The sequence below is a fragment of the Typha latifolia genome, chromosome 4, assembly GCF_019914945.1.
Source record: "Typha latifolia isolate L0001 chromosome 4, TyphaL0001v2, whole genome shotgun sequence".
NCBI classification, from domain to species: domain Eukaryota; kingdom Viridiplantae; phylum Streptophyta; class Magnoliopsida; order Poales; family Typhaceae; genus Typha; species Typha latifolia.
In genome coordinates this window covers 3,217,465-3,240,196 of record NC_133089.1, presented here as the reverse complement: position 1 = coordinate 3,240,196, position 22,732 = coordinate 3,217,465, and the positions used below count along the sequence as shown (strand labels likewise).

Below are 22,732 nucleotides of genomic sequence, written 5' to 3'. Positions count from 1 at the left end.
CTTTTGGTGGTTGACAGATGCTAATAATATTGTGGGCTCGAGCTATGATTTCTCTGTAGTTGATTCCAATTCGTTGGCTTTTCTTTTCGACAATGCACCCGAAGCTGCAAAGTTCCTAAGCATTAGTTCAGATTTCGTTTTTGAAGGAAACTATCATTTCGATAGAAGCTCTTGGGTGGTAAGTACACAAATTTGAATGATCTACCTTTGCCAACTGCTATAACAAATCGATGCCAGTCAGAACTTTCATTTATAGCCTTCTTTGTAAAGAAATTTGAAAGATCACCTTGCTTTCCTCTGATCTTTTCCTCTGTAGAAATAGTTTTGTTGATAACAAGAACACTTAATATTTTGTATCTTACAGTTCTTAGATATCCTTTGTTGCTGTTTGTAGAAATCCTAGCAAATAGAATTGAAGTTTATTTGATGCCGTTTAAGACCTTTTTCCATGCATAGATGAATGCTCTGGATTTTGATATTATTTCTCAAATCTGGCCTAAAGACTATTTTTGTCCCCTTAATCTTAGCCTGAATCTGGCCATGGCTCAAGGCTTAGTTAGCTCAGGCCCAATGCAGTATACAAGGTTACAAGCTCTGTATGAAAGTTTATAAATAATATAACAGCTCATTATATCATACAATATTTTGTTAGATTTCTTAACAATTAACTGATCTACTGACTACCAAGCAATCTACAAGCTCCATAATTTTGACCACTGGTCCACTCTCATTTAACACCGATGTTCCATTATCTATTGAAAGTGTTCACATTTACTGCTATGTTTCATGATTTCATCTCAATTGGGTAATCTTGCAAATCCAAGGTTGTAATCCCAGTCTAAACTAGAATCTTCCAGTATGTCTTTCTCCCTGTGGAACAGGGTAAAAAGGATACTGGTATCATCTGTTAAACTGTTGCATTTACTTCTTCTAAAAGGTTCACATTATAAGATATGGCTCCTATATCTTTATTTTTTATTTTGTTTCATGGAATTATTCTATAAGCCTATATTATACTATTACAGACTGTTGACATGCTCAGTTCTAGTAATCTGTCATGCCGGTGGAGAAAATGGCTATTGGGATTCATGTTCCTTGGTTGCTCTGCATTACCTAAGCATATGTGTCTAACTGTACGAGCATGCTGCTAGGTGTGAATAGCCTAGTAGCAGAGGTAGACTTTGCTTCTCATTCTGACAATGCTTAATCCCAAATGATTGTTTCTTTTTCAGGCATCATACCCTGTCTCTTTCTTGTTTTCTGGAAGCTTAAAGTTCCCCACACAACATGATGACATTCAGAAGCACTACAAATACTTGCCTCACTTATCTAATCTTGAGCCAACATCGATATCTAAGAATGGACATCGTAGAGTGCAGCTTGAACTTTACTTAGGGTAATGATGGACATCTACAGAATGCATTCTTGATGAGAAACTTTTATTTGTATAATTATTTTTTTTATTTTCATATTTTGGTAATTGCAGTTCCTTATCGGAGATCTGGACTTCAGTTCTTAACATTACTGGTCCATTATCTAACTGGTCTTTTGCTGACAACTCACTTCCAGGTAGGGTTCCATCTTTATCTTCTTTTTTGTTTGACTTGCTTTATCTAATTTGGAGAATTTCTCTGCAGTTCCTCAATCCGTAAGTGGTGGCCCACCATCTTATGTTTGTAGACTTAGTGGGAAAAGCAATGATAATTGGACTTTCTGGTTGGAGGTAGGTAGTCTTTACTGATCTTGGTTGCTCATCTCATACTATAAATCGTATTTCCATAGATGAATACTATTGCAATTAGAATTTATCAAGTTCTCTGAATCAGTTCACTCATATTAATTATGTCCACAACAGGCCAATAGCTCTGAACCTCTAAGAGTTGATGTGGCGGTGCTAGACCAGTATCTCGTCGAGGATGCAAAGAAATTGAAGAGCCTCTTTCCAACTTGGGCAGATGTTATTGCATTCTCCACGTTTTTCTCAACTTATCACTTTTAGTCATTTGCTTGTTTTTGTACCATGAAATGATCATTCTGTACATTTAAGTTAATTAAACAAAGTGGGTAATTGTTTCAAAGGCTGCTGGGTTTTTAGCCTCCAATGAGATGTGAAATGTTTGTCGATATCTTTCATTCTTCGATTTGTAAGAAGGTAAATCTGCTAAGGTAGACAGGGAGACTGGTTCGCTGTTATGTGTATAGGATTGACACTAAAGTTCTGTCTCTGGGCTAGTTTTCTTTGTCAATGCCAAAATGAGTAACCATAATTATCCACCTTTCTGGGATCGTCTGATTCTCGTCTCTATCTGAATTAGCATCACGTAACTGTGATCATATATACTACTGCTATTATCGCTCATTTTCTTTAGAAAAATTAGGAGTTTAATTGTATTCCAATTAAACCAGTGCTCTGGGATTCGATCACTCAGAAACACACACACAATATGGGATTTTTTTAACCATTTGAGCACTGTCGCATTGGTTACTAGAGTTGTTGACCAAAATATTTATTTACCAAAATTGATCAACCCCAACTTAAATCTATTTTACTATAATCTTAAATAAAATCATTAACTGTTAAATATTTTACCTAAAATATTAATAAAATTACTATTTGTTTAAATGAAATGTTAATCTTATTAGTATTTTTATTGAAATGCTTTAGAAAAATAGTTCATATTCCTTAGCCCAGGAGGTTTTTACTAATAAAAATGCTTAGCAGTTAAAGTATTTTAGGTTAGAACTACAGTAAAATAGACTATTTTTAATATTTAAACTTAGGTGGTGTTTATTTTGGTGAAAAAAAAAGGTTAAAATAGAGCTAGTCTGGTTAAAAACTTTCTACTATTCTCACCCGTTATTATTGCTATTCTGAAAATAGGTGTTACAAAGTGATAACAGCCACAGAAAGGAAAAGATTGCAGTTAATTTTAATATCCTACAATTTCATAGTAGCAAGGTAATTGAAAAAAAATTAAAAAAAAAAACTTTTACCGAGTGATACTAATCTTTCTGTTAGTATTTCAAGGGTTATATCTTTTTTTTTATCATTATTATTTTAAAGGGTAATATCAACACGCAAATATAATACTTACAGCTTAGATATTAGAAGATGATGCATGCAAATAAGGAAAATTGTGAAGGGTACGGACGCAGGAAACCATAACCAAGCGGACTCGATCTAGCCCTCAATCTTGGTTAGCTGGTTTTATCCTCGTGGCAAAATGCTATACCCATTGTAAATAAAGTCTTACAATAGGCCGTGCAGACGATCTCAGATTAGGCTAGGGTTTTGCTCTATATAAAGTCGCTTCATTGTAGGGTTTCTTTCTGCGGGCGGCAGAGGAAGAGAGAAGGCCAAGAGGAGCCAAGAGGGATCCGCCTTGAGATCCACGCAGCAATGGTGAGCTGCTCTTTCTCGATCTCGAATCCTTTGATCTCTCTATTCTCGTCTTTTGGATTCTAATGCCCTAATTTGTTTGTGTCTTTCCCTTGGTTTCATCGTGATCGCAGGTGAAGTACTCGAAGGAGCCCGCCAATCCCACCAAGTGTATGATTTCTCGGCTTCTTTTCGGATCTTCCTTTCATTCGATCTGTTTTTATCTAGAGATCTTCTTTAGCTGATTGAGTTTATGTTTATTTGCGTCCGTTGCAGCTTCCAAGGCCATGGGCCGGGACTTGAGGGTTCACTTCAAGGTTCGCTCTTTTCTATCTGGCAATGCCGATGATTAAAGTTTGATGTTTCTTTTTTGCACAAATATGTTTGTCCCGTGGTAGTTGTTACTATTGCTGTTGCTGCTCTCTGTATGTATAAGTTTTACGTTTTGTTTATTTCTTTATAAAAGAAAGTAAATGAATCTGACCTGCAGCAGACTGCGAAATAACTTAGAACTAGGAGTTGGTGAACGAGGATTATTGGTTGTGAATGTAGATAAGTTTCTTGTAATTTTATCGCTTAAGGGCAAGAGCAGCTTTTTTTTCTCGTTTGCTTTGTTCTTTATGAACCTGCTTATTCAAGTGGGTTTAAGAGATTATCCGATTTTAATTATTTTATGTACTGTGAAATGGAATTCCTTGGCTAAACTTGTATGAAATATTTTCCTTAACAAAAAGTGTATGATTTGGTGGGTGATGTTATATGGGGAACCCTTGGGAGATGGCAATTATTCTGTAAGCTAGGTAAGTATGGTATCATTTTGGTGAAATTAAATGATACTTTCGTGTGGATATTTTGAAGTTCCTAAGGAAAAAAAAGCAGGGTTCTGTTTTCATAATAAGCAGGCCTCTCGTAAACTTTAGGGAAATCATAACATTGTTAATGGGTGAACCTTTGGAAACTTTGTTTATGACAAATGGTTCAGTAAATGATGGTACATTAAAGGAATGTTTATAGCGTAACATGTTTCTCTTTTTGAAACAACACAAACATGGTAACACATTAATATAATTGAATGGTACTCGCCTGTAGATACTTTGTCAGTTCATTGTTCCTAAAGGAAAAAAGCAGGGGTCTATCTTATGTTATAAGTAGGCCTCTCGTAAACTTTAGGTAAATCATAACATTGTTATTGGGTGAACCTTTGGAAACTTTGTTTATGACAAATGGTTCAGTAAATGATGGTACATTCAAGGAATGTTTATAGCTTAACATGTTTCTCTTTTTGAAACAACACAAACATGGTAACACATTAATATAATTGAATGGTACTCGCCTGTAGATACTTTGTCAGTTCATTGTTCCTAAAGGAAAAAAGCAGGGGTCTATCTTATGTTATAAGTAGGCCTCTCGTAAACTTTAGGTAAATCATAACATTGTTATTGGGTGAACCTTTGGAAACTTTGTTTATGACAAATGGTTCAGTAAATGATGGTACATTCAAGGACTTATGTATAGCTTAAGATCTTTCTCTTTTTGAAAGTGAACATTGCAAGCATGGTATCGCATTAATATAATTGAATGATATTTTCCTGTAGATACTTCATTGTTCCTAAAGGAAAAAAGCAGGGGTCTATCTTATGTTATAAGTAGGCCTCTCGTAAACTTTAGGTAAATCATAACATTGTTATTGGGTGAACCTTTGGAAACTTTGTTAATGACAAATGGTTCAGTAAATGATGGTACACTCAAGGAATTATGTATAGCGTAAGATCCTTCACTTTTTAAAACAATGCAAGCATGGCATCACGTTAATATAATTGAATGATACTCTCCTGTAGATACTTCATTGTTCCTAGAGGAAAAAAGCAGGGGTCTATCTTATGTTATAAGTAGGCCTCTCGTAAACTTTAGGTAAATAAATAGCATTGTTATTGGGTGAACCTTTGGAAACTTTGTTTATGACAAATGGTTCAGTAAACAATGATACATGGAAGAAATTGTATATTAGCATAAAATATTTCTCTCTATGAAGCTAGGGAAACATGGCATAACATTAATTTAATTGAATGATGCTCTCATGTAGATACTTAATTGTTCCTAAAGGAAAAAAAGCAGGGATCTGTTTCCTTTATAAGCAGGCCTCTTGTAAACTTTAGGTAAATCATAACATTGTTATTGGGTGAACCTTTGGAAACTTTGTTTATGACAAATGGTTCAGTAAACAATGGTACATGGAAGAAATTGTGTAGTAGCATATAATATTTCTCTATGGAACTAGGGGAACATGGTATCATGTTAATTTAATTAAATGATGCTTTCCTGTAGATACTTCAATTTCCTAATGAAATGGTCCTTCCTATGCCAGTCCTTTTTTTCTTTGACCATTATGCATCTTTGATGGTCTGTTTATTGAAAGTGCTCCTTATTATTGCAAGGTTCCTCCTGCTCTAACTGATGTTTCTGACTGGATATTTTCTTAATTTCATCAGAATACCCGTGAGACAGCCCATGCAATTAGGCAGCTGCCTTTGCTCAAGGCTAAAAGATACCTTGAAGATGTGATTGCTCACAAGCAGGCCATCCCATTCCGTCGATTCTGTAGAGGTGTAGGACGCACTGGCCAAGCTAAGGCCCGACAGTCAAATGGACAGGGTCGCTGGCCTGCCAAATCTGCTAGGTTCATATTGGATTTGCTGAAGAATGCTGAAAGTAATGCTGATGTATGAAACCATCCTCCATCCTTTCTGTATAGCCAATTTTAAGGATTTTGACTCTTTTAAAAAGCTCTCTGGTCTGTCTATTACATCAGGTTAAAGGTTTGGATGTCGATGCTCTCTACATATCGCACATCCAGGTGAACCAAGCTCAAAAGCAGAGGCGTCGCACATACCGTGCTCATGGACGAATCAATCGTGAGTTCATCTCTTGAGCTAAAATAGTCCTATTTAGTTTCTCTAAGATTAAGTTTACTGACTCTTGTGGTTTTGACAGCTTATATGTCTTCTCCATGTCACATTGAATTGGTCTTGTCAGAGAAGGAAGAGGCAGTAAAAAAAGAAGTAACTACCTTCTCTTTCTTGTTTGTGTGCTACAAGTCTTTTTATCTTGTTATTATGATTTAAGCCTGTGGAATTTTTTCTCCTTATCTTTAATTACGGGCCTTGCAAGAAGTTTTATTCTTTTTATTTTTTGTTTCTAATTTGGTTAAAAAGTAATTTCTTGGGCACTGGTTAACAGTTAAATGAATGAGAGAGTTCTTATTGTTATGCTCTTATTATTGAAGTAGAAAGGGCACACCAGTCTTTGTCTAAGAAAACTGAAACTTTAGAACTTTTTTTTTTCACATGCTCAAGTTTATATTTTTATGCAATTAAGCAGGTATTGTTTCTTGGAGATCGAATTTATTTGTATTTTCATGCTTTTCAGTCAGATATTGATTTATTTTTAAGAATAGTATATTAATGTTTTCATTGAAGTTGGTTACAGCTGCCATGAACTTTGGAAGGATATTAGCTTCCATGTAGATTGCTTTTTACCATTGCAAGACTTTCTAATAGCATATTGACTTTGTTAGCTAGGGGTATTTGTGGGGTCTTAGGAGTGGCAATGACCTAGAAGCTTCTCCTAAGGGATCAAATAAACTTGTTATTTATATATAATCTCTTCTAAGCGATGGTGACTTGGTGACCTAGTTAAAGCTTATTACATTTAACCAACACTATGTTTAATTAAGCAATGTAATTAGTTGGGCTGTAGAAAGTTTTCTATCAAATAATTGTGACAAGCTTTTCATATATATCAAAAGTGGTAGCATGTGATTATGCCAACTACTACTTTTCTTCAATTTGTTATGCATGTAATATAGTAGGCATGCATCCTCTAACCTTATTTATATTTTTGATATTGCAGCCCGAGACACAGATTGCACCCAGGAAATCTAAGAATGTCTAGCTTTGAGGAGTGGAGCATCTTCTCGAAGAGTTGTAGTAGCAGCAGTTTTTTCATGTAGTTTTCACCTCGCTGTTCGCTAGAAGATCTGCAAGCTAGTGAACATTTTTGTTGGATTATTCTCATTTTATGGAGATATTCTTGGTTGCAAAAAATTTCGCTAGTTTTCGTAAATTGTGAGGATCATTTGAATGCAGCATAGGATGTCGACATATTTATCTCTCGCCAATACTACAACTGTTGGATTTTAAACCTTGCAGCATTGGGAACACGGATTCCATCATTTATAGGAAGAACTTGCAGCTACTCTTCAGGGGCATAACATTGCATTTATCTTGAACTGCATGTTATGTTCCTTTTCATCAGACCTCTCTAAAAATGACATTCCATCTTCTCAAAATATCTCCAAGCACATGAAATTTTGGCTCTTGCGAGGGTTATCCGTACAAAAAGGTATTTAAATCTTAGTAACAGTATGATCGGATTGGTAAAGCTGAATGTAATTTTTATTATTAAATACACATTTTTATTATAAAATAAAATATACAGAATTGTAATTTTTATTTTAAAAATTAAAGGATTTTTCTTAATGCAAAATTGCAAATGCCCTCTTGGCTCTTGTAGTCTTGTTTGGGATATATCAACAAATAGGTAATAAGGAATTCAACAGAATAGATGAACCTAATACCATGTAAAATATATTGCCGCGAACGTATATCGATTGTTTATCTAAGTAGCATCCATCCATCGACTTAAAAATATCATTCCTCATATTTGCATCTCTGTTTGATACAGAGAGAGTAAAGCACGTTTGAGCAGTCAGCGAATAAATACTGGGTTTTAATTCGAAAAGCCAAAACATAGTGGTTCGTGCCTCATAAACGGGCGACAAATTTTTGGAATTTAAATTGGAAAATCTTTTGCCACGTCCATTACCATGAAGACACTTGGACTGGTCTAATCCGAACCTAGGACACTCAAGGCTGGACAGCTTCCAGAAGCTTCTCAAATACCTGTCTTGCCGTCAAATCCTCAACCTGTAACAGAGCATCAGACAGTTATCAATTTGCTACTGATTATTTCTTTAATTCAAATATAAGGGGAAATCTGTGAACTTTTATATTAATTAAAGGAAAAGGTCAACTACAAATAGCACTGTCTCGAGTACTTAAAATACTTTAGCTACATTAAGAACTTTTGAGACCAATAGCAATGTCAAACATGCAACTTTTCCAAATGAAAATGCTCCGCCAATCATAATGGTTTGAAGCATTCCGACGTAAGGGTGCTTGTTTGCAGTAATTCAAGAAAGATTTAGGATAGGGTAACTCACGACTAGAAGCTTTGATTTGTTATTCCATCCTCGCTGAAGTGTCATCTGACTCAACCTTAGGCCAAGTACCTGTTTTTAGAAACCAATAGTCTCGCTTTACTTCTTTCTACAACATCTTTTGCAAGGTACAATGTTAAGCATCAAAAGGCTCAAAATCAAGTATTTCTTTACAAGGAGAAGGATTGCCATTGCCATACCTTGCCCATGAATTCCAGTAATTCATTGTTAGCTTCCCCATGAGCAGCTGGAGCAGCTACACTTACTCGAACATCATCTGCATTTACTCCTGAGAAAATAGAGGGCACTTGCAGGACTTGATATATGAACTAAACAGACAATCTTACATGCAATGAGAAAGTGCATAACCTAGAGAATGACCTAGAAGGTTGGAAAACAAGTAATGAGGGGCAGAACACTGGAGCAGTTAACATCAGTGCTAGCAAAAAGGAACGAGAACTTAGATGACTGCAAAAGGTGGGATCAGACTTTTAATATTTAAACAAAATTAACTTGTGGTGAAGTCCTCTGCTGGAAGTCTAGGAAAAATTTGTGACGGATATTTTGGCTTTGAGTATTCACACAATGCAATAACACTAGGTGAATTTATTTGCAATTATATATAATCAATTACCTCTTTTATAACATTTTGTAAGTGTGAAATTTGTGACTGCAGAGATGTACCAATGTAGATGATCACGCAAATGGCATTAGATATGTTGTTTTTCTTTTTGGTATTTACCTTGCAGATCTATAAAACCTTCCTATTACATAACAATATAATGTTAGGTAATATGTCCATAACTCCAAATCATACTGCAATGGGCCCGCATCTGAAATGTTTCACTGCACTTTGACAAAATAATTTCCTGCTCATCTAAGTTTGCTATATAGCAATACCAACAGATTAGATAGGTCCCCACATTCATAGGTAAGAGCCTAAAGTTGATCTTGAATATCTAATTACTGGTGTGTAGTATGGTTTCAGCTAGAATACTTGACTACTCATCTCGAACAAACACTCAATTATATGCCATTCTTGATTATTCTAAAAACTTCCAACAATTTAAGCTACAAGATAATAGTAGATTCTATTCTATATATTTAGCACTAAAGCATGCAAATGAGCTTGAAGTCTCACTGGCGCAAGAAGTAGAAAGGCTTGCCAGGAAACCAGAGTCTTGCTAGATTAATCTCTAGGAGATTGGCATAGTTCATTACCCTACCCATATGATCATCATAAAATCCAACCAGAGACATTTTACTTGTCAAGCATCATCAAACTCCCAATATGAGAAAGTAAAGATTGTCCATTTGTCACTGGACATCCTCTAAGTTTTCTTCCTTCACTGTTCACACGTATGTGTGTGTGGGTGTGCGTTGTTTGGACAGGCAACTCACATAAAGGGATAATGACAATGAAAGCCCTAGGAGAAGGATCCAAGGAAGCCACAAATATTGAAATGGTCAAAGAAATAGCCTTTATCAATAGTGATTACATGTACACCTGATATACCAATGACGTTAGTTAGCCATAAGTTCTCATGAATAGTTGAATATTACAAAAAGAAAGACAACGCCAATTCCACAGATTACAACATAGTGAAGTCTAATTTATTCTCTCAGCACATCATGACAAAGATTTCTATTATAAGCAGACTAAGATAAGAGAGCAAACATTTCACTATATCACTGTCAATTAAACAGCATCTCCAATTCTTGAATATGATGCTACAGTTTTCAGCTTGGAAAATATAATAAAGCATAGATGAAAAAGAAATAATTACAGAGAAAGTAAACTGGAGAACATACTATAAGAGAAGCGCAAAGGAGTCATTCGATCCAAGAATCACAGTCATGCTTGGAAAAAAAATTTAACTCCACTTCTTTTCAACATGCTTAAAAACTTAAAAAGATGAAGTAAATAAACAAATAAATTTACTTGTAATTGCTGAACGTTGTGCCCGGTCTTCTACTTCAATTGCAACTTGGACAAGACCACCTTCTAATTGCGAGATACATGGGGGAACAGGGGCATCCTACATGATATTTTATTGTTGAATTAGAAAGAAAATAGCTACGATAGTCTAAGCAAACAAGATACAATAATCTCTTAAATACAATATCTGTAGTTATTCTGTACATAGATATCTGTGTTTAAATGCATAAATACACACATGCACATTAGAGAGAGAGAGGGCAAAACATTAAAATAAACATACTGAAGTAACTAATACCTGTGGATTGGTTTCTGCTGCAATTGAGTTTAGTGCACCATCAACAAGATATATGAATGGAGCAGCAGCCAAATCTTCTTCTGAACGATAGCAAACAAAAAGTTCACAACCCGCACAACTCATGCGGAATTGTTTCTCCAGCTTTCCTTCACCACTGCATGAAAGATTCATATGTTGCATGCATGAGTTCTAACACTTAAAGATACACCTATCGAGAACTTTTTCAGTCATTCCATCTATAAGTTGTACAAGATGAGTTTGAACAAGCATGTCTATTAATCTACAAGAGTAAGATGCACTTTACTTATAACCCTTACTTCTAGCTTAACAACTTCAAAAAAGAGTAGTTAAATTCCAAAATAACCTTAAGAATAAACATACTTTGAAGGAAAACCAAAAGGTATATGATAGATGCTCTTAACACTTAAAAAAAGTAATACTACTATTCACATGACATTTATAAAATTAGAGACCTTATCCACCAAAATTAGAGCCTAAATGGTCAAAACTGACTGTAGCTCCAAAAGTTTCTGTTCTTCCCAGGGACTGAAAACATAACTTCAAATATTGGAACTTAGAAGTGAAGAACCAAATAAGAAAGAGTGAAAAGTTTAGTGGCTTTCAGATACTTAATCTATAATAAAAGAGGTTTGCAGTTAAATAGTGAGTGTGCATGTTCTTACAAATGAATCATGGAGGCTATCTAGTCTATATCTCTATTTTTATTTGCTATTTGCTCTTCAAATCTTTGTCACATCTCTTTTGTTTCTTTTCCCTCTCTAATCACTCCTTCAATGTAAATATATGAGCTTATTTACTGCTTTAGTGTGTGTGTGTGTGTGTGAGTATGTATGTCTCAATTTAATGTTAACGTGTCATCACTATTTCAATACATTTAATCTTCTCTATTTCCAAAGATCTACTGCCATTTCCCTGTTGTTTTGTGAATATTGCTTCCAGACGACATTGAACCATTTCCTATTGTCAATTAAGCCTCAAACTCCTGGACTCAGAAGGGACTTCGGAAGCAAGAGTGAAGCTCTGCAGTGACTAATCTGCTTCCAAATGTGAAGCTTAGTTAATTCTGCCTGTTTGTCCATGTAACCAATAACTTTGTTTACAACTTTACATCACAAAGGAAATTGGCAAAGCTAAAAGCTAACAAGATGGAACTATCACATGATTGACAAAGGTCAAAATTCAGAAGTACCGTCTTAGTAGGACTTTTCCAGCCTCCTTAACATTCAGCCTTGCAAGATGTTTTTTCTTGTCTAGCACATGTGCTTTGTCAGTCTTCCTCCTTGGCATTTTCTGCATTTGGGTATCTTCAGAACAAGAACGTTAGAACTGAATGATTTTGTCACTAAGAATGAAATCAAATAATTTTTTAAACAGACTTTAATTGTAAAAGGAGGATTGACATCAACTAAATCGATCGGTTGTAATAATTTACTCTCAATGTCTTTTGGTGATTCTTGACAGAACAGGGTGATTCTTGACAGAACAAAACAATCCTATTCGCATAAATTGCAGTTAAAACCTGGAACTTAATTTCCCCTGGAATAGCAAGTCCAACCAAACCCAAACAACGAACCAAGAACTGGCAATCTGAAGTGTGAGAGACCCTCATTTGCTGACCTCATACGAAAAGAGAAAGCTGGAGATAGGTAAAATAGATGACTAATCCAAACTACCAAAAGAGTATTACCAACCCTCTAATTTAAGAAAATACAATTCCCCAGAAACTATTCCTCCCCGCTTCATCTGCCCCAAACTCCAAATAGAAACCAATAAATTCTAATTCAAGGAACGACATTTTGTCAACAACACTAAACTAGGAAACTCGCGTGACCCTGAAAAAGACCATCTTTCTCACGAATTAGAACATATTTCACTCCACGAGAGAAACCATAGTGGGATTTAAGCGAGCAAGATCCAAAGATTACCACAGATACACCCATTCATTCGGATCAATATCCAGCCAATCTCAGTTCCATCGACATAGAGATGAAAAATCAAGAAGAGTTTAACATGATTTGAACTTGCAAGAGTAATAAGTAGTATCAGTTATTGGAAAAAGAATCTTAGGGAGAGATGGAGAGAGAGCTGACCGGTGATGAGGACATGGGATCCGCAGTGACTGCAGTAGTAAACGAAGAGGTCGGACTCCGGCCCGTCCGGCGCCGCGTCCTCGCTCGAGTACGTGTGCGTCGTCCGCTTCGGCATCCCCGCCTTCTCAGTGGAGGGCGAGAGAGAGAGAGAGAGAGGAAGGACGGGAGAAGAAGACGAGCACAAGAAACGGGTTCGGATTTGACCAGGTTATAGCTTGAGATCATCCGAACTTGTAATGGGTAGAAAATTACAAACCCGTTGCAACCTGACACGATTAGAGTACAAGGATCACGGTCAACGCATTGGCTGATAATTACTACTTACTTTTCTAAGTTTCTTCTAGGGCGACGTGATACTACTACTCTTCTCTCTAAAATCTCAAAGCGAGGAGTGGAAAAAGATTGGGAGACTGCTTGCTCTCAACCCTCTCAAGCTTAATTTAAGCGTAATCAGGCTTGATCACTCTTACTCAGGAGCTGGGTTAAATTTAGTTAACGTATCCAATAAGAAAGTGTGTTATGTAAATATTTAATTAACGCATAGTATAGTTTATAAACATTGAAAATGTAAACCATAAATAAGAAATACTTGAAAGAAAAGTAGGATTTTAGATGCAAGTTCTAGGAATTCAATCTTTTGCTCTTTCTCTTAATAGAACAACAAATTCATCTATATATCCTGATCTCTCTCTCTCTCTCTCTCTCTCCTTTAACAAATCACATACTCTTCTAATGAACACATCTACCATGCAGGAAGTCTCCAAGAAATATGACCCCTTCTCTTCTTCTCATCTGATGCTGCTGTATACTTCTTCCAATCATCAAGAAGATTTCTTCGGTCAGAGAGTTTATTTCCAAGGCCAACACGACAATATGCATGCAATATAACAATTCTTGTTCAGATCCTTACTCAGGTTGCAGAATCCACCACAAAGAGCTGTGTCCATGAACTGGATTTTTTACTTGAAAGGTACCAGTCCCTCCTAGAACTCAATTGTCCTTCTGCATGCACTTCACATACAGGAATCCTCCATTTGGAAAATTGCTTAAGTCATCTGGATTTCAATTGTAGGCATCACCGGAGATTGTTATATGAGCGAAAATAGTTAAAATTTGGCTCAAATTTAGTGTTTTAGTATTTTTCAGTCTTGCTGTGCCAGTATATTTGAATGGGCCCTGAGGGCGTTTGAACGCAGTTTCTAGACAAAGAGTGTTGATGTAGGCGTTCAAACGCAAATATCAACCCGAAAGCAAATTGTGATACAGGTGTTCGAACGGGGGCCGTTGTTCGAACGCCCGTTTGAGTTCTGCATTAGTTTTTTGGGTGTTTTCGATGCGCATCCCGGGCGTTTGACGCCCGTGGAAATCTCAACTTGAAACAACCCTATAGATTCTAAAGTGAGTTTTTTAAGATTTTAATGCTAGAGAAAAAAAATTAAGAGAGATAATCACCATTGTATTGAGGAAGATTAGAGTTGTTAAACTCTTTATAATTAAAAAATTTGTAAAGTGAAGAAGATTATTCTGCCCGTCGATATAGGCACATTGTTAAATCATGTAAATCTTGTCTCTCTCTATTATCTCTATTGCTTCCATTCTTGTGTTTACTTGTATTAGGGTGTCTAATACATGATTAGAATTAGTTTATTGCTATTCCATTGCTATTAGCACCAGATTAGAGTTTTCTACAAACTTGCCTTGTTTTGCTATTACTATTTTATTTGTAGAATTTGGGGGTGAAGGTTTTGCTTCTGCTTTCTTCACTCATTTGGCATTTAGCACAACGCCGACATTTGTCGAATTAAACAATATAAGAAGAAAATTGTGACAATTTTTGTTTCTTCCTGGATAGCTGCAAATTTTGCAGCTTATTTGCCACTAGCTATGATTGATTCTTCTTAATAAATCTTGCAGAAAATTTACAGAACCTTATAAGTGCATCACAACTATAAGAATACTAGCTAGAATGCACATACTTACATAGAAACTTATGAATCTTTTTTCTGGAACCTATACCTGCTCCACATCAAGTCAAGGCAATCTTTGCTCATGAAGCGCTTCTCGCTGGTGAAGTTTTCCTCCATCTTCAGGTAGTAGCAGTGAGGACGCAGAGACTTGCATCTCTCAAATGCGTTTGGATCTACAGCCACAATGATGAGATGCTTCAAGAGATGCTCTATTTGTTCACCAACATGGCATCTCTCAAGCAAGAGATCAAGTAGAGAGTTTTGGTGATAGCACTTCATGATGTACAGAGTGATTCTTGACAGAACACAACAATCCTATTGCATAAATTGCAGCTCAAACATGGAACTTATTTTATCAACAACACTAGACGATCAAACTCCCTGATCCCCCCCAGAAGACCATATTTCTCCACGAATTAGAGCATATTTAGACGCATCTAAGCAAGAAAGATCAACAAATTACCACAGATAACGATAGACGGACTAAAGTGGCAGACTGTGGCGGATGAGGAAAAAGGCAGGTGAAACTCGAGTGATCCCAGCCACTGGGACTAGCAGATAAGACGGGAGGATCTCGCCGGTGGCGAGAAGAAGACCCAATGAAAGAGGAGACAAATCAATCGATCAAATCCTAGCAGAGTAGAGAGTACAAGGTTCATGGTCAACGCATCGACCGCAAATAACAGGAAACCACGTTAGATATCCAACGAGCTCTTCATATTTCCCACGTGGGCCAATTACATCATGGTCAAAGATGACCCAAGAACACGAGAATGGTAGGTCAACGTACATCGTAACAATAAATGAGTTGCCAACCCAATTCACAAGCCAACTTTATTTATTTACTTATTTTGATGAAAGGGAACTAGTAGTAGTGGTTGTTGAGGGACAGCATTCATCGTGACAACAACTGATTACCTAATAAAAGATATTCCATTATTTAGGATAACAGATTCCGATTGCAACCTCTCTATTACCAAACAAGAAAGAAGAAAGAAGAAGCAATCGATAATAAGATCAAACTTGTCTTATTATTCTTTTCTCTTCGAATCGCACACGTTTCTGGCTTCAAATTAGGCCAACACACGTTGCATTTATTGGATCGACTCGGCGAGACATCGAAACTAGTGTGTATACGATTGTGACCAAACGTAGAGAATTTGCATCGAAATTCTCAGGATATTGAAGTGCTACCGCATATTGTGCTAATGGATCTTGACTGCTGCTAATCGTTAAACTAATATCTTATAATTTAAATGATTTTGTGTTTAAAAACAAACTGTTGTCTTTGATTTTGTTTCTGAAGTCCTATTATTTTAATCATAAAATCACTACACTTAACTTTTGAAAATGAAAATCTCTCTCCTTTCAAATAAAATATCATTGCAAAGTATCACTCTACCATCTTACCAAGAAAAGAACAAGAAATAATACTGATAATAAAGAATCCTCCCTTTTGTTCTAGCATATTAGAAAGCAAATTTATATTTCTCTCTATCTCTCTGTTCACCTTCTTTAAACAGATCATGAACGTTTCTCATGAACACATCTACCAGGAAGTCTCCAAGTAATTTGACCACTTTTCTTCTCCTCATCTGATGATGCTGTATACTTCTTCCAATCATCGAGAAGACTTCTGAGGTCAGAAAGCTTATTTCTAATACCAACACAACAGTTTGCATGCAGCGTGACAATCTTGTTCAGATCCTTACTCAGGTTGCAGAATCCCCCACAAAGAGCTGTGTCTATGAACTGGATTTTTACTTGATACTTTGCAGAAAATTCGTGTTTGATCTGGTTGAACACCCATTGCTCATGAGCACCGGTCCAGTTTTTCCTTGCAAGGAACCAGTCCTCATAGAAATCAATGGTCCTTCTGCATGACTTCACATAGAGGAATCCTCCATTTGGAAAATTGCCCAAGTCATCTGGATTTCCATAGTAGGCATCACTAGAGATAGTTATGTGAGCATAAATCGACATGTGTCGAAAGGGATTTCGAAACCATAGAATATCCACATCCTGCCATACAATTGAAGAATATGAGAAACAAAAAATTTGTGAGAAATTTTTGTTCTTCTTGGGTAGTTGCATCTTGTTCACTTAATATTTAGGCATGTACTTAAGAAGATCATAATACCTAGTAGCTATATGAATACTAGCTATAATGCACATAGTTACATATTTGATTAACTTAAGGAAGAAGATCAAAGAAGAAGAAGAACATACAGTGAAGAGGAAGTTGTATCCCAACTCTAGAATCTTTTTCTGGAACCTGTTCCTGCTCCACATCAAGTCAAGGTAATCTTTGCTCATGAAGAACTTTTCAGAGGTGAAGTTTCCCTCCATCTTCAGGTAGTAGCAGTGAGGATGCAGAGACTTGCATCTCTCAAATGCCTTCGGATCCACAGCCACAATGATCAGATGCTTCAGGAGATACTCAATCTGTTCACCAGCACGGAAGCCCTCTAAGAAGAGATCAAGTAGAGAGTTTGGCGATGCCCAGGCATCATTAATCCAGGTCATGATCACTGTATCATTGTCCATTGCTGCTGCTCTTAACAATTCGGCCAACTCTTCCTGCTAGAAGTAATTGAAAAAGAAAACATTTTTTTAATGAAAAACCTATCAAAAAATATAACTGATGCGACGAATTAAAGAGTAATAGATTGATGTAGATATATATATATATATACATATATATACCTCATCAGTAGAAGCTGGCTTGGTTTTGTTAACCAATACTGCATCAATAGAATCAACCATATCATGAGTGCCATTGGCGCCCCAAGCTGATATCTCTAGTGTTCTTTCCCCCGGACTCGCCGAAAGGTAGAACAACATCAAGACGGTGGCTGCCGCCGCGCCGAGGAGGAAGGAGACTAATGGCTGAAAGTTGTTCATCTTGCTGTTCATCTTTTTTGATTCAGAGGCCTCAACTTGTGAAGGAGAAGTGGAGAGGGAGATATATATATATATATATATATATATATATATATATATATAGACAGAGAAAAGAGACAGAGAGATAGCTATTGCTATTCAAACTTAGTAGTACTACTTGTCATTTACCATCGCATTTAACTTCAGATTTCAGAAGTGGAAACCAAGACGTGGAAATTTCTTCCAGTGTGCATCGATGCATGACCGTGTGAGCTTGTAGTTAGATGTCAAAATAGACGCCCTGTTTTCAGGAAAAGGGATGTATATGTATATATATATATAGATATAGTGCCGGACGAGGCAAATGAAGCAATCACCTAGGGGCCCACCAAAAAATAATTGCTGATTACTTTAGTTTTGATCAGGCCCTAAAATATCTCCAGATGCAAGTATTAGGGGCTGAAATAATTTGGTAATCTTCTTAGTTTTGAGGCATATGTCTGGTAGACAAACAGTAGTATAAGTGTATAACATAAATATATTATGTATATAGTTCATTGCACCTAACTATTACATTATTTGTAAAAATAGCGTGAATGCACTAATAAGCAGAGATATTAAAAAGCCAAAAAATAATGGAAGAGATGAAGGAACTATGGAGTACTAAAAAAGATGAACTATGAGATACAACGAGATGTGATTAACCAATGGTTGGTGTCTATTATTATATTCGTTTATTATTATGCTTGCAATGTACCTAACCAAACTAGTCCATGATTGGCTCTTGTTTGGTGGGATCCCATACAAACACTGGCCACTGGGCATGAGCCATGAAAGCTCACCAGTAGTTCTTGTGCTAATTTATTTATTCTGGAGATTAAAAAGGGAGATGCATGCAATTTAGTGGTCTTTAATTTGAGCTCTCTTTTTTTTCCCTTATAGTTTCACTAAATAATTTATTAGGGTGTCATTTGAAACTTTTCTCTTTTTATTTTCTAAAAAAAAAAAAAGTCATATTAATTCTACTACTAACAATTTCTCCACCGACATGACCAGCTACGTGTTCTGTTCAAAGGCCGCCGAGTTTGATCTTGAATCCCCTGGTGGACAAGAAAGGAATTGGTCCAAAAAATATTATCCATGATAATTAAAAATTAGAGAAGAATATTCCAGGGTAGCACATTGGAAGAGACGTGACATTGAATATAGACCGCCCATATTACCATGTATATATGATGTATTTTTCTTATATATATATATATAACTCAATATGAACCAGTGACCTAATTTATAATTTGACAGTCGGGTCTATGAGTTTAATTTCTCTCGTAAACTTTGAGATTGTACATATTTTAAGCATGAATATATTTTGTTTTTGGGTTAAAAAGATTAGCTTAGTTATCCAATATTAGGGAGAATTTTGCTAATATATAGTATTGCAAATGAAAATTAGAAAAGAGAAAAATAAATACCCAAGTTTCTTTTGGGACCTGACAACATATGATGAATACTGTGTCTATGTACAACAGTGCAAGTTTTGGAGTGTTCTTCTCCTTTTTCCGATTCTCTTTTGGTACTTTGTTGATGTGGCCGAATCCAACCCATATCTATCAACGGTGGGTGGCTCTTAGCCGACTAGATTAATCTTACCAATGATTGTGCTACTTTCCATCAAATTATTGGATTCCATAGTTCCAAACTACTTTGTTTCGCTTTTCCTTTTACTTGACGTATATTTGCTTGTATATATATATATATATAAGTATTAAGTCAGAAACGGAATTTGATCAAACTATATTTCAATCATCCCTAATTAACAATTAACTAATAGTTACGATTCTGTCTATACCGGAGAGTAAAGTAAAATCGAGCAGAATAATATATGAACAAAGTGTAATTTACTTTACCCCTTACAAAAAGATAGAAAAAAAAATAATAATCCAATCTTGGTCTTCTCTAAGTGTTTCTCTTTTAGATGACATTCTTTTCTCTACCTCTTGTACATCACTGTAACAAGATCAACCGATCAATCCTTTTTCTCATGAACACATCTGCCAGGGAGTCTCCAAGAAAGCCGACCCTTTGCCTTGTCCTCCGCTGATAGCCGCGTGTAATTCTTCCAATCATCAAGAAGATTTCGAAGGTCAAAGAGTTTTATCCCAAGGCCAACACAGCAGTTTGCATGCATTATGACAATCCTATTCATATCCTTGCTCAGGTTGCAGAATCCACCCCAAATGGCTGTGTCTACGAACTGTATTTTAACTTGGTGCTTAGCTGAGTACTCTACTTTGATCTCGTTGAACACCCATTGCTCGTGTGCGCCCACCCAGTCTTTCCTAGCAATGTACCAGTCCTTGTAGAACTCTATAGTCTTGCTGCAGGACTTCACATAGAGGAATCCTCCATTGGGAAAATTCTTCAAGTCATCAGGGTTTCCATAGTAGGCATCACTGGAGAATGTCATGTGTGCGAAAGCCGAGATGTGTCGAAAAGGATTTCGGAACCAAAGAATGTCTACATCCTGTCATCAGATTGATCATATTTATGTCAATGCTAGAATAAGAAGAAGAATTATAGACATACATCTATATATAGAGAAGAATGTAGTTAGTTTGTTAGTTGCTATTAGCTATAAACTTTTTTCTCCGTGAGAGTAAGAAGAACATACAGTGAAGAGGAAGTTGTATCCCAACTCTAGAACCTTTTGCTGGAATCTATTCCTCTTCCACATCATGTCAACATAGTCATCAGTCATGAAGAACTTCTCACTAGTGAAGTCATTTCCTCCCATGTTGATGTAGTAACAGTGAGGATGCAGAGACTTGCATCTCTCAAATGCCTTTGGATCCACAGATACAATGATGAGATGCTTCAGGAGATGCTCTATTTGTTCACCAACATGGAAGCTCTCAAAGAAGAGGTCAAGGAGTGAGTTTGGTGCAGCCCAGGCTTCATTGATCCATGTCAGTATCACTGTGTCATTGTCCATTGCTGCTGCTCTTAGTAAGTCTCTTAAATCTTTCTGCTAGAAAGACAACAGCAGCAACAGAAAGAAGAAGATCAATATATATATATATATATATATATATATATATATATATATCCTCAATGCATGCAAATTCCATACACTTGATGATGAAAACATATATTAATTACAAACCTCATCATTGTTATAAGCTGGTTTGGTTTCTTTATAGGGAGCCATCTTTGTACTATTAACCAATGATTCGTTAGAAGACTTATGAATGCCGATTCCCCAAGACGATATCTCTTGTGATCTTCCACCGGCCGGGTTGGCAGGCCGGAGAAATAGAATGAGGGCGGTGGCCGCCGCGGCGCCGAGGAGGAAGGAGACTAGGGTTGGAAGGTTGTTCATGTTGCTCATCACCTTTTGATTCAAAGGCCTTTCTAGGCCTTTCTGCTGGAGAGAAACATAATTAGAGCAGTATCATTGATTCAAACATTAACTGCAAAAACGGAAATAGTTAAGGATATAGAGACTACCAAGTTGCCACCAATGTGGCCCATTTGAAACTCTGGTTGGATGTCCAATTACAAGTACTATTTGAGCCATGTTATATAGCTCAAAAAAAGATCAAGGAAGAGGAGTGGAATAGAGGGGGAAACAATGGGCGTTAGATCTCACAGTAATTATTGGCCAACTGTCTCATTTAATAGTTATTATTGTGCTAATGATATTGTAAAACGAAAATGTTCTTCTTTTACCAAGAATTTCTTAGTTTCTTAACAATCAAACGTGGAATCTCAGCATTCTTATGCATTCAATCAAATGCTCGCATAAATAATTCGCCATCAACAACCCATTAATACTGAGAGAATTACTGAGCTTGATTGGGGTTCATTTCGATATATGCGAATAAATAATTTAATCACAAATATCGACTACTTGGTTGTCGGCAAGATAAAAAAAAAAATAATAATAATAATTATAACAGCTGTTACATGGAAGATGCTATCATATATGTAGTTGTAGGGAAGGAAGACTATTACTCCCTATTGAAAAATGAAGGTGTGGCCACGAGGTTGGCAAGGTCTATAGTCTACTCGTGGTGATGAACATGTCCCCTTGCCTCTTGGTAATCCTTTTTAAATATTGTAATTGTTAGATTAAATCATTGACCTCGTTCAAAATTAGCTTCCTAATCGAATTTTAAGAAATATTTATTTATGAAATTCCTAATTGATGGATTTTTAAAGTTAATAAATATATCTAAATAGCCCAAATATCTTTTTATTTTGGTCTCAAACTTGTCGTTTTAAATATTTATAGAAGAATATCACGGCGTTTAGATTTAGATTTTAATTTTTTATATTTTATTTGTTTAGAGAAATTTGTATATAACACCGTCTATTTCACATATTAATATTTTACACTTGCACTTTTAATATCTCCATTTAGTCAAATATTTGGACAAAACATGTTATGTTTTTATGGGTCGAGGGTAATATTTCGTCCACCGCAAATATACCATTATTTTTTTAAATATAAAAACTGCTTATATCTTCTTATTTGAGCACGATGAGATTTAATTTTTTTTTATCTCCTCCAACCTCAAATCTCAAAGCACAATGTGGTAATTTGGATCAGATTACAAAGTTAAAATGTAATCTTCTCCTCCAATATTCTTTCTCTTATGTTCTTAACTTGGGTAAATTTTTTTGAGTTGGTAAGTAGGATATTTTGGATTGGGTTTCAGATATGATATTTTAGTGTAGTTAAGTTGACTTATGAGTTTGGTTAAATTTAATTAACGAATTTAACATCGAATTATTTACTGCACAAGTTTGATAAAACAGAAGGCTTGATTTGCTAATATTAAAAATATATGGTATAAATTATAAATAGGTAAAAA

The 22,732-nt window shown here is 35.9% G+C and overlaps 5 protein-coding genes, 1 long non-coding RNA gene and 6 other non-coding genes across 16 annotated transcripts in view; 8 read left to right on the top strand and 4 right to left on the bottom strand.

Moving 5' to 3' along the window:
* Nucleotides 1-2,078, top strand: part of LOC140785853 (uncharacterized) — a 29,963-nt gene extending 27,885 nt beyond the window's left edge. For both annotated transcript variants that reach the window (XM_073133920.1, XM_073133921.1), the window contains 5 exons: nt 18-178; nt 1,233-1,396; nt 1,487-1,569; nt 1,638-1,723; nt 1,856-2,078. In XM_073133920.1, the coding sequence (XP_072990021.1) occupies nt 18-178; nt 1,233-1,396; nt 1,487-1,569; nt 1,638-1,723; nt 1,856-1,999 (638 nt within the window). In that variant the 3' untranslated portion in view covers nt 2,000-2,078. The remainder of the gene's footprint in view (nt 1-17; nt 179-1,232; nt 1,397-1,486; nt 1,570-1,637; nt 1,724-1,855) is intronic.
* Nucleotides 2,079-3,258: 1,180 nt separating this feature from the next.
* LOC140786501 (large ribosomal subunit protein uL22-like) lies at nt 3,259-7,649 on the top strand. Its single transcript, XM_073134982.1, has 7 exons — nt 3,259-3,403; nt 3,514-3,550; nt 3,656-3,696; nt 5,869-6,099; nt 6,189-6,291; nt 6,371-6,438; nt 7,289-7,649. The coding sequence occupies exons 1-7, from the start codon at nt 3,401-3,403 to the stop codon at nt 7,328-7,330; spliced, it is 525 nt and encodes a 174-aa protein (XP_072991083.1). The 5' UTR covers nt 3,259-3,400; the 3' UTR covers nt 7,331-7,649.
* On the top strand, nt 4,249-4,378 carry LOC140787850 (small nucleolar RNA snoR74). The gene has a single exon (XR_012108922.1). It is a non-coding gene; the product is annotated as a small nucleolar RNA snoR74 (small nucleolar RNA).
* LOC140787856 (small nucleolar RNA snoR74) lies at nt 4,498-4,628 on the top strand. Its single transcript, XR_012108927.1, has one exon. It is a non-coding gene; the product is annotated as a small nucleolar RNA snoR74 (small nucleolar RNA).
* On the top strand, nt 4,748-4,878 carry LOC140787855 (small nucleolar RNA snoR74). The gene has a single exon (XR_012108926.1). It is a non-coding gene; the product is annotated as a small nucleolar RNA snoR74 (small nucleolar RNA).
* On the top strand, nt 4,996-5,126 carry LOC140787858 (small nucleolar RNA snoR74). Its single transcript, XR_012108928.1, has one exon. It is a non-coding gene; the product is annotated as a small nucleolar RNA snoR74 (small nucleolar RNA).
* LOC140787854 (small nucleolar RNA snoR74) lies at nt 5,239-5,370 on the top strand. Its single transcript, XR_012108925.1, has one exon. It is a non-coding gene; the product is annotated as a small nucleolar RNA snoR74 (small nucleolar RNA).
* LOC140787853 (small nucleolar RNA snoR74) lies at nt 5,485-5,614 on the top strand. Its single transcript, XR_012108924.1, has one exon. It is a non-coding gene; the product is annotated as a small nucleolar RNA snoR74 (small nucleolar RNA).
* A 430-nt stretch (nt 7,650-8,079) lies between the features above and the next one.
* Nucleotides 8,080-13,485, bottom strand: LOC140787263 (UPF0235 protein At5g63440). 2 transcript variants are annotated; one of them, XM_073136085.1, is made up of 7 exons: nt 13,006-13,485; nt 12,105-12,219; nt 10,895-11,048; nt 10,600-10,696; nt 8,858-8,946; nt 8,661-8,729; nt 8,080-8,364 (listed from the first exon to the last, which is right to left on the bottom strand). In XM_073136085.1, the coding sequence occupies exons 1-7, from the start codon at nt 13,118-13,120 to the stop codon at nt 8,305-8,307; spliced, it is 699 nt and encodes a 232-aa protein (XP_072992186.1). In that variant the 5' UTR covers nt 13,121-13,485; the 3' UTR covers nt 8,080-8,304. The 2 variants fall into 2 exon arrangements, with proteins under 2 accessions (XP_072992186.1, XP_072992187.1); XM_073136086.1 differs by having other exon boundaries at nt 12,105-12,205; nt 13,006-13,417.
* A 1,351-nt stretch (nt 13,486-14,836) lies between these two features.
* LOC140787262 (uncharacterized) lies at nt 14,837-15,560 on the bottom strand. Its single transcript, XR_012108790.1, has 2 exons — nt 15,436-15,560; nt 14,837-15,145 (listed from the first exon to the last, which is right to left on the bottom strand). It is a non-coding gene; the product is annotated as an uncharacterized lncRNA (long non-coding RNA).
* A 754-nt stretch (nt 15,561-16,314) lies between these two features.
* Nucleotides 16,315-18,164, bottom strand: LOC140787261 (uncharacterized protein At4g15970-like). 2 transcript variants are annotated; one of them, XM_073136083.1, is made up of 3 exons: nt 17,679-18,164; nt 17,202-17,555; nt 16,315-16,994 (listed from the first exon to the last, which is right to left on the bottom strand). In XM_073136083.1, exons 1-3 carry the CDS (start codon nt 17,886-17,888, stop codon nt 16,497-16,499), a joined length of 1,062 nt encoding a protein of 353 aa, XP_072992184.1. In that variant the 5' UTR covers nt 17,889-18,164; the 3' UTR covers nt 16,315-16,496. The 2 variants fall into 2 exon arrangements, with proteins under 2 accessions (XP_072992184.1, XP_072992185.1); XM_073136084.1 differs by having other exon boundaries at nt 17,202-17,552; nt 17,679-18,163.
* A 1,547-nt stretch (nt 18,165-19,711) lies between these two features.
* LOC140787096 (uncharacterized protein At4g15970-like) lies at nt 19,712-21,402 on the bottom strand. Of its 2 annotated transcripts, none has more exons than XM_073135850.1 (4): nt 21,363-21,402; nt 21,019-21,276; nt 20,527-20,883; nt 19,712-20,379 (listed from the first exon to the last, which is right to left on the bottom strand). In XM_073135850.1, exons 1-4 carry the CDS (start codon nt 21,384-21,386, stop codon nt 19,882-19,884), a joined length of 1,137 nt encoding a protein of 378 aa, XP_072991951.1. In that variant the 5' UTR covers nt 21,387-21,402; the 3' UTR covers nt 19,712-19,881. The 2 variants fall into 2 exon arrangements, with proteins under 2 accessions (XP_072991951.1, XP_072991952.1); XM_073135851.1 differs by having other exon boundaries at nt 20,527-20,880.
* Nucleotides 21,403-22,732: the final 1,330 nt, after the last annotated feature.

Bases quoted from the DNA above. Each gene is read 5' to 3' on its own strand.
- LOC140787096 (XM_073135850.1), bottom strand. From the start codon at position 21,386: ATGGGCCACATTGGTGGCAACTTG. The intron at 20,884-21,018 runs GTTTGTAATTAA...TTGTCTTTCTAG, and splicing joins CAGCTTATAACAATGATGAG to CAGAAAGATTTAAGAGACTT. The intron at 20,380-20,526 runs GTATGTTCTTCT...ATCTGATGACAG, and splicing joins GATACAACTTCCTCTTCACT to GATGTAGACATTCTTTGGTT.
- LOC140787261 (XM_073136083.1), bottom strand. From the start codon at position 17,888: ATGAACAGCAAGATGAACAACTTTCAGCCATTAGTCTCCTTCCTCCTC. The intron at 17,556-17,678 runs GTATATATATGT...AATTACTTCTAG, and splicing joins AGCCAGCTTCTACTGATGAG to CAGGAAGAGTTGGCCGAATT. The intron at 16,995-17,201 runs GTATGTTCTTCT...ATTGTATGGCAG, and splicing joins GATACAACTTCCTCTTCACT to GATGTGGATATTCTATGGTT.
- LOC140786501 (XM_073134982.1), top strand. The intron at 3,551-3,655 runs GTATGATTTCTC...CGTCCGTTGCAG, and splicing joins GCCCGCCAATCCCACCAAGT to CTTCCAAGGCCATGGGCCGG. The intron at 6,100-6,188 runs GTATGAAACCAT...CTATTACATCAG, and splicing joins ATGCTGAAAGTAATGCTGAT to GTTAAAGGTTTGGATGTCGA.
- LOC140787263 (XM_073136086.1), bottom strand. From the start codon at position 13,230: ATGATCTCAAGCTATAACCTGGTCAAATCCGAACCCGTTTCTTGTGCT. The intron at 11,049-12,104 runs GTACTTCTGAAT...TCTTTCATGCAG, and splicing joins GGAAAAGTCCTACTAAGACG to TGGTGAAGGAAAGCTGGAGA. The intron at 10,697-10,894 runs GTATTAGTTACT...AATATCATGTAG, and splicing joins CAGCAGAAACCAATCCACAG to GATGCCCCTGTTCCCCCATG.